General features: G+C 58.8%; 1 protein-coding gene across 1 annotated transcript; it reads right to left on the bottom strand.

The window, feature by feature from the left end:
• Positions 1-4,977: 4,977 nt before the first annotated feature.
• Positions 4,978-7,745, bottom strand: AQP6 (aquaporin 6). The gene is made up of 5 exons (XM_037513282.1): positions 7,573-7,745; positions 6,967-7,492; positions 6,128-6,286; positions 5,847-5,927; positions 4,978-5,190 (listed from the first exon to the last, which is right to left on the bottom strand). The coding sequence occupies exons 1-5, from the start codon at positions 7,743-7,745 to the stop codon at positions 4,978-4,980; spliced, it is 1,152 nt and encodes a 383-aa protein (XP_037369179.1).
• Between the last annotated feature and the right edge of the window lie 1,232 nt (positions 7,746-8,977).

Genomic DNA, 8,977 nt, shown 5'->3' with positions numbered 1-8,977 from the left:
AAAATAGCAGTGCCTCTTACAATCAATGGTGTTTGGCAGTGTTAGCTGTTTGTGGGAGACAGCCTGTTGGCTGGACCAGGTGTGGCAGCCAGGGGTCCTGCTACTTAGCTATGGTCAGAAACTAGATTAGGGAGTCCTCCACTCTGAGGGAGCTGCAGGGCAGGAAGAGCAAACCCTAGCTGCCGGACAGCCAACCTGGCACAAAGAGGCAGACAAGCAGTGTGCAGGAGAGGATAAAAACCCGTCCCAGTCCTGACCCCAGAGCCATTACATGTGATCCCTGAGTCAGGGAAGAGGGGGAAACAAGCCATTGTGAGTCAGTGAGGCTATGACCAAAATAATAGCCCCTCTTTGTGGATTTCTAAAATCTAATATAGAACTGAGACATTTGAGGTGCTTTACTTCTTCAAATGAGAGATTAGGGGTATTAGATTCTTTGTTTGGACAGGGAGCTGGGAGTGTTTGTTGCAATTCTTTGTCTAATTTGCTCACCAAATGCAGAATACCGGTGGGAGTCTGTCTTCCCTGGGAACTGAATGGCCATGGTTTGGGAACCAATGGAAAAAGGACAGATTGTAAAGTTAAGGAACGTGTTGCCCTGAGATGAGAAGTAGACTAAAAATATAATTTGCTTAAGTCTTCCTATTAGGGTTGAGAGAGCTGTTGAAAGAAACTGAAGTAATGTACTCATTGCTGAGGTAGAGGTGCCTGCGGATGCTGTGGGAGCTCAGAGGAGGAAGTTGGAGACTTAGAGAACCTCAGGGGTGATCACTCTAAAGCTGGACTCCAGGATGACAGCCACCTAGTGAGGGTCCAGAAGCAGAGTCTAGGTTGAGGAAGCACCTCCAGCCTGTTGCTTGGGAACCAGACACCCTGGTTTCAACCCAACCGCCGTCCTGACCTCTCCTCTAACCACAGCGGGGGACCTGGCCTGGCTGGGGCTTATGCCAGTTGTCATGGGCGTTGTTGGAGTTACTGGTCCCTGACTGCCTCCAGCCCCCACCACCAGCGCTGGTACTCGCTCCCCCCTTATCTGGTTTAATCAAGCTCTGAAACACTGTTTTGCATTTCCCCCTTTTCTGCCCATTAACTGCAGCCCATTAATTAGTGCTGTCATAAGCCCCCTAACTATGTCTCCCCTCTCCAACTTTTGCTAAATCTGTGGCTGCTCTCCCTGTAGCTGCCCCTCCCTGAGATGTGATTACAGATCTTGGCGGTGTGGACCCCCCGCCCCAGCTGCCCCAGTGGCCGCTGCTTGGCCGGATGCTTCATCCTGATTAGCCCTTAACTTCTCTCCCCCTCTCCTGCTGTCTCCCCCGCCCCCCCACACTGCTGGGGCCTGACATCAGCTGTATGTTAACATTTCTTGGTAGGGAGCTCTCACACCTGTTCCTGGGCTCTTGGCACTGCTTCAGGTCATAGACAACAGCACTGTGGGCCCAGAGGGCCTGGGGCCTTCCCTCCCCTGACCTAGCAGAGCCTCCCATCCAAACCCCAGTCAGCTTGTTCCAGAGCACTTGACCTTATCATAGACCAGATAGCACAGATCGTGGGTGTGCTGCCTCTTAGACCCTCAGCCTTCATGGCTACTCCCCTTTAGTTCACTTAGCTTTTATGGACATTCCAGATCCTTAAAGCTCTCCTTTTCACCCCGTCATCACTGTCTCCTTACCCTCATTGCCTAAATCTCCCCCAAATCAGCTCCCAGCCATGAGCACGCCAACAGTTTCTCCTTTCTGTCCGGAAGAGGGCCTTCTTTCTTGACTCTTCTTCCTCCGGGACCCTCTCTCACTCCCAGACTCTCACACACGCACACCTGCTTGGCTCAAGCAAGTCTGGGGCCTGGGGAGGAAGTGATCCCTTCTTTAGTAATGGTCGGCCACGACAGGAATTGTGGGGGCAGCCGTGGAGCTGTTGGCAGAGGGCGCGCGCCCAGGGGCGGCGCTAAGCACACACCCACTGCAGTTCCTGCAGCCCCATGTGAAGACCCCTGCACTCCAGATGAGGAAAGTGAGACTCAGGATCCATAACTTGTCCGAGTTCATGCAGTTCAAACTCTTTCAATCCCTGCTTTACCTTTATGTGGTCTTTTTTTTTTTTTTTTGACCTTGGTGCACAAAATCTTTTAGGTCAAAGTGATTTTCTTTGGAAAGTGGAAGTGTCTGGGTCATTGTCTTGCTCTTCCTCTCTCTGCCCAAGGATCCCAAATACGATCCAGAGTCTGGCCTTTTTGTGGGCTCCCCCCCTCGCACAGTGTGGCCCCAGATTAGACCTGCCCTCTACCCGGAGGTAGCAGTGGGGTGAGAGCAGAGAGGGGCTTCCTGCCAGCCAATGGGGGAGCCACAGTCGCGACTGTGCTGGCATCATCTGCTCCTGCTAAGACAATCATCAACATAAAAGGCTAATTGTATTAATCACCAAGGCACCCGTCCTGGCTCCCCCGCCCTTCTGGAGAATTATGAATTGCAATTGCAGATGGCTCTGCTGATTGAAGGCAGCGCTCAGCGGGGAGAAAGGCCAGATCAGATTACACACCATTAATTAAAAACTTCCCCTGACAAATGGGAGGGAGTGCACCCCAGTGGTCTGCTGAGTCGGGTCTCTCTCCTCCCGGTGCACCAGCCCCCCCCCCCACAGGCCCAGGCCAGTGAGGGTGCAGCCCGCAGCCCCCGGCTGGAACAGCTGAGACTTGGCTTCTCCAAGGCCAGCCCTTCCCTCATCCAAACAGATGGCTGGCTGGCCTAGTAACGGGCTCCCGAGAAGGAGAAGCTAGCCTTTGGTTACTCTCCTATCTCACTCTGGATGCTCTTCAGAGTCTAACCTAATTCCTCACGTTGCAAGAAGCCTGCCTTCTCTTGCTCTAGTCTCTTCTGACCGAACACAGCTTTAAAGAACTATTTGTGAAAATGGCCCCCAGCTTTCTCTTCAGGCAATCACCCTGAACTTTTTGGCCTGGAAGTGTCTGGGACAGAGGTACATAGTCTGATCTGGAGGTTCAAGTGTGGCTGGGCCCCTCTGCCGGGCTACCCCACCTGCCAGCGTCGGCTTCTCAGCTCTGTCATCTTGGGTCACTTGAAGTTGTAACTCTGGAATTCTCCTTTTGATCAATGACTACCTGCCCTCCCTCCCCAGCGGCCCAGCCTCCTTCATTCATCAAACTTTATTGAGCACACAATGTGTGCTTGGCTCTGGGCGAGAGGAGAGAAATTGTGTAGGAGCTTAAGCGCCTACTGCAGGAGCTCCACCCCCTGCCCTCTCCAACCTTCGCTTGCGTTCCTGCTTCCTTCCTTCCCCACTGCACGCTGCCGCTGTAGGAACCCCCTGGAGCTCTATTTTGGAAAATTCTAAGCTAGGAGCTGGGGAGACCTTAGGGGACTGTGGTGCTGAGCTGGGTGACCTTTAGCAAGTCAGTCACAACACACTCACACACACACACACACACACACACACCCCTGTCCCTGCTCATAAAAGGGCAGAAGGGAGAAGCTCTGGGGTCTGAGGAGACTGTGCTGTTGGATGAGCGGGGCCCAGTAGGAGAGAAGTGGCTAGATCTCTGCACCAACATCCCAGAGCACTGCCATGGCACAGTGGCCACAGGAGCCCCGGACAGACGGCGCCCCACTGCTCGCAGGCACCCCTCCAGCCCCAGCCCTGAAGGACTTTGGCAGCCCCTCCAGCCCCAGCCCCCCTGGAGACATCTTAGAAAAGGACCTGTCTGTTTTATGGATCTGTTTGGTTGCTGGATCTCCGGGTGCCATGGTGATGGGTGCCATAGGGATGCGAAGTACTGACTTTTATTGGGTTGTCTCTTCATTCAAGGGTCCCTCTCACCCCCAGCCCCAGGCCCAGGTTCCCTTCACAAACACACTCACAGAGCTCCCTGCTGCACACCCAGGAGAGAGCGGGCCCTGGTAGTGGCGCAGAGGGAGTGAGCATCTGCTCTCCTCCCTCTCAATCATCTCCCGCTCTTCCTTGTCCCTCCCCCCTCCCATTACCAGCAGCAATTGTGTTCAAACCCAATAATTACAGTAACAGCAACAATAATCATTTATTGGGCTTGTTTTTCTGGCATTTTAACTTCCAAAGACATTTTCCAATCTCTTGTTTGTTTCCACAGCAGTCCCTGCTGCGGAAGGATTGCGCCCATTTTACAGCTGGGAAGTCCAGATAGGACCCCGAGTGAAGGGCCGAGTAGACATTTACAAGCCCGTGAGACTCCAGTAGCCCTTTAGAGCCACTGGGCCACAAATCTCAGTTTTCTGGGTCATTCCTGAGTTCCTCCCATCCTTGGGATTTATTCAGCAGCTTTTTTGGGATCCCAGCAGAGCTGGGAATGAGGCTGGAGAGGGCTTCTGCCCAGGTCATGGTGGAGAGCTGGATGGGGTCTCTGCCCTCAGGATTGTTCCTGTGAACGGGGCTGTGGTGGAAGGTGAGCGAGTGGACACCGGGGCGACCCTGCGCTGGGAAAGGTGTCTGACGGCACCTCCCCCAACACACACTCTGCCAGCCCAAGAGAAGATTCTTCTGGGTGCCCACTCTTCCCAAGGGTGGAGGCAATCTCTGTCCTCAGGAACCCCCATCTGAGTGTAAAGCCAGAGTCCCCAGACCACACTCCCAAGCAGAGACCCCCCTCAGAGGAGCTCGGAGACTGTCACAAGGCCTGAGTCTTCTGGGAAGTCACCTCCTCCCCAAGGGTGGGGTGAAAAGTTGGGGTTCCCTGAGGTCCCTATAGTTCTCAGTAGCTAAGCAGAGTGGCTGTCTGGGCTTCAGCTTCCCTTTCTCAAAGACAAGGGATCTGGAGGCCCAGGAAGCCCCTATCTAGAAGCGCGAGGCAGGCGTCAGGACTGGCGGCCCTTTCCACCCTCCAGCAAGCCTCCCCCTCCCGCCACACCCCTCCCCGCCCAGGCAGTCCTGAAGTCAGGCCACGGAGGCTTGCCGCCCGCCACAGGACCCCTCAGAGCCGAGGGCGGCCTTGTTCTACGCTGACTGACACACGCTCTCCATTTCCACGTCTCCCGAGAGGGACTGGGAGTCTCTCTTCTGGGGCTGCGCCCCTCCCACGTCCTCCACCGCGGCAGTGCCCGTGAAGATGGCCAGTCGCTGGGCCAGGGTCTTGGCGTCAGGGAACAGGATAAAGTTGTAGATCAGCGAGCCCAGGAGGGCCCCTGCCAGAGGTCCCACCCAGAAGATCTGAGGAGACAGGGAAGTGGGCGCCCCGACCCCGGCGGTGAGCTGTCAGCATCCTAGGCTGGCTTTGGGCCCCCCACCTGCTTCCTGTCCCAGGAACCCCAGAGCTGCCAACAGCTTGAGAGTCACACATGTCCTGCCCCCGCGTGCCTAGGTCCGCAGGCTTCGTGATGCCCCAGCCTCCCTTCTGCTTCCCTGCTCCCGCCAGAGCCCTGGCTACCGCTGTTCCTGTCTGCTGGGGTATGTGAGTGTGTGTGTGTGTGTGTGTGTGTGAGTGTGCACGTGCGCGTGCGTGTGTGTCTTTCTGTTTGTCTTTCCTTATCCAAGTTTGGACACTGGTCCAGTTGGAGAAAGTAAACGAGGGAAGAGCTAGGACTTGAGGCGGGGGCTGAGGCTGCAGCCTGCCCTGGCCTGTTTCTTGCCAGTCCTCTGGGTACCCTGGGTTACCGAGGCTGGAAAGAAAGGAAGCACAATCCAGGACACTTGCCCCGGTCTTCTGAGTGTGGAGAAACCTCCCTCAGGGCCAAGATGGTCTGTGGTGGGGAGATCTGTCTCCCCAAGTTTCAGTGGACCCACTGCTGGTGAAGGCACAGTCCTTACTGCCCCCCACCAGGCCCTCTCCCGCCCCATGGCTGCCAGCGGGTTGGGGGGAGGCTCACCCAGTGCACTGCGAACTTCCCGACGATGACAGCAGGGCCGAAGGAGCGTGCTGGGTTCATGGAGCAGCCGGTGAAGTAGATCTGGGGACCGAGCGCAGTCCAGGTGTGAGGAGGCTGCAGGCACATCTGACAGGGGAAAACCTCTCTGCCCTGCTGCAGACACCTGCCCCAGCCTTAGCACAAGGACCCGGGAAGGGACACCGTGTGGCCCTCAGGGGCCCTGCAGCCTCCCCAGGGAGGGGCCCTTACACGCCTGTGCATGGTGTTCCCCCGTCCCTTACCCCGATGAGGTGGCCCAGGGCCACAGAGATCCCAATCATGGCGGCTGGGGAGCCTGATGCCTGGCGGCTGTCAGTGGAAGCAAGGACACAGAGCACCAGCTGCAGGGTGAGAACCAGCTCCACCGCCACTGCCTGGCTGGTCGAGACGCTGCTCCGCACCTGGGTGAGGGGTTACACCGGAGCTGACGGGGCCTCTGCCGGGGGAGGGTGACCCTGACCTGCCTCATCTCGTGTCCTCCCTAAGCGAGGACCCCTCCTCCGCCGGCTCTGGGACTCAAGATGACACTCCAGAGAGAGCGGCCAGTCCCGCAGAGGCGCGCGGCACCCCTGCCACCCCGATGGTCAGCGGGGCCCAGTGCTTCTGGAGGAGGCTGGGGCTCAGGACTGGTGGGGCAGGGCAGGCTCTGGGCAGCTGGGGGCACGCTTGTGAGCAGGCAGGGAGGAGATGGTGGGAAGGTGCGGAAGGGGGAGACGTGGGAATTAGGGGGAGGAGGTGAGATAGGCCTCGGGGTTCTGCGGAGGGAGGGAAAACAGAGGCGCAGGGGACCTGGGGCAGACTTGGGGAGAAGAGGACGAGGTGTTGCAGGTTCCCTTCCACAGTCCCCGTCTTCCCTGGCCGCCCCAACCCTTGAATGCCTAGTCCTTCCTGACCTCTGCTGCTCGGGGCATCTGCCCCCTTCGCCTCTGCTTTGAGCCATGGTCCTGCTCTGCCCGCTCCGAGACCACAGTCTCCGTCCCCTGGATCCCGGCTCAGCCCAGCGACAGCTTCGCCCGCCACCCTTAGGGCTGCTGGGGCAACCCGCCTCCGGGCCCTGCCAGGGGCCCTTCCTTGCACCTACCACGTTGATGCCAAGGGTCTCTCGGATGTCGCCTGGTGTGAGCCCATAAAGCAGAGCAGCTCCCGCAGTGGCCCCCGCCAGCTGGGCAGCTACATAGGCCACCGCCCGGGGCAGGGAGATCTGGGAGCCCACGAGGAAGGCCAGCGTCACGGCGGGGTTGACGTGGGCCCCGCTGGCCTTCCAGGTGACCTGCACGGCCATGGCTGTGGCCAGGTTGAAGGTGATGGCGATCTGCAGCACAGAGGGCAGCGCCGCGGGCCAGCGCATGGCGGAGCCCACGCCGAAGAACACGTACAGCCCCGTGGCCAGGAACTCGGCGAACAGCGCCTTGCTGACGGTGGACCAGAGCCGGCACGCCAGCCGCCAGGCCCAGCAGCACCGGCCCGGCTCCATTGTGTCCAAGACTCCGGGCCTCTCTCTGTTTCTCTTGCTCCGGATCGCTGACTTCTCTGGTCCCGTGTCTGGCCTACTGAGGCTGCCCACCCGCAGCTCCCCCACCACACTGTGCCCCAGCGCCGAGTGCCAACTGGGGAGCGGGCCGATGGGTTTATGTGCGTGTGGGTGGCTGGGGGTGGTTCTCATGTGCCTGCTCCACCCTGAGCTCACCTGACGGGAAGAAGGGGTGGGGACAGGGTGGGGAGGCAGTCTGGGCGCTGATCTGGAACCCGCCAGAAGGTTTCCAAGCCAGGCAACCTTACTGCCGTGGGCAGAGGCCCAGGCTGAGGGCTGCAGGCACAGGAGTGGCGTGGCATCTGATTCCAGGGTGCTCGGACCCCCATGTCAGCGTAGATGAAGCAAGCTCACTCAGATGCCCAAGTCCAAAGCCTGGGCATTCCCAGAGGCCCCCGTTCTCCTGCCCCTTCTGCCTGCAGCCTCTGCTCTCGCTATTCTACACGCGTGAAGCCCAGGGGAGAAAGGGGGCTCTCCCCTCCGTCCCCATCTAAAGCCCCACTCACAGGAGGAGGCGGCTGCAGTCAGCTGGGACAGGCGCCCGCGTGGGAGCAGAGGGGGCAAGTGGCCGCGTGTGTCTTCCATGCTAATCGGACACCATGCATGGCAGCGGGCACCCTGCTGCCCACCAGTGCCAGCCAGGAATTTCCACTGGTCCTTCACTCACTCCTTGCGTTTCCCTGCTCCCGCCCCCCTCCATCCTGGGCTGTCCTCCCGCTCAGGAGCCGGGGCAGTTCCTGTCAGAACTCACCCAGGGCAGCCTAACGGCTTTTCGCGGCTCCTTGGCTTCCACCACCCACGCCCTAGGTGCTCCCTCACCGGCCCCAGCAGGGTATCCAAGTGTTTTCTCAAACACAGGTGTCCCTTCCTAAGAAGCATCCGCCACGCTGTTAGAATAAACGGTCTTGCCTCTTAACCACCTCTGGTGCCCTGAGCAAGTCCCTGGCCACATCCGTCTGCCCCCTGGGTGTGCCCTGTTGTGCCCTGGCCCCTCAAACCAACCTGTCTCAAAATGAGATCTTCCTATCTCCACCCCCAAACTCGCTCTTGCATCCTCTGGTTCGGTTGGTGGTACCCTGGAAGCACCCCACTTCACGCCCTCCTGACCCATCCTGTGAAAACAGCAAGTCCTACTGGCTTTCCATAGCTGTGTTAGCTGTGCCCTCTTCCTGCCTTCCCGCAGCCTTTCCCCACTCCCTGCCTCTCCCCTCCTCTGCTCAGCAGTCCCCCACGGGTTCAGTCAGACAGCTTGTCTTTCCAAAATGCGAATCGGATCCAGCTGCTCCCCCACATCCGTCAAAGCCTGCAGTGCCCTCGGTGCCTGGCCTGCAGGGCCTCTGGGATCCTGCTCCTCCCATCACCTCTCCCGCTCCTTGCCTCCTCCTTGATCCTCTGGCCTCACCAAGTGGCTGGTGATTCCGGAACACTCGATGCCACTCCTCGGAGGATGCTCTCCCCTCCTCCGGGAGAGCCTTCCCTCGTCCTTGGCCTGGGGACACCTAGCCCATCCCTCAGGCTCAGCTTCCGCGTCTCTGCCTCCTTTTCCGGGCAAGGATCACTC

Source organism: Talpa occidentalis, unplaced genomic scaffold (genome assembly GCF_014898055.3).
Source record: "Talpa occidentalis isolate TD23 unplaced genomic scaffold, MPIMG_talOcc4v2.1 talOcc4.16, whole genome shotgun sequence".
Classification (NCBI taxonomy): domain Eukaryota; kingdom Metazoa; phylum Chordata; class Mammalia; order Eulipotyphla; family Talpidae; genus Talpa; species Talpa occidentalis.
This window is presented reverse-complemented; position numbering and strand designations above follow the sequence as displayed.

Excerpts from the sequence above, each read along its gene's own strand:
- AQP6 (XM_037513282.1), bottom strand. The coding sequence starts at position 7,745 with ATGGGGGTCCGAGCACCCTGGAATCAGATGCCACGCCACTCCTGTGCC. Across the intron at positions 7,493-7,572 it reads CCACCCCTTCTTCCCGTCAG|TTGGCACTCGGCGCTGGGGC; the intron begins GTGAGCTCAGGG and ends CCCGCTCCCCAG. Across the intron at positions 6,287-6,966 it reads AGACCCTTGGCATCAACGTG|GTGCGGAGCAGCGTCTCGAC; the intron begins GTAGGTGCAAGG and ends CCCCTCACCCAG.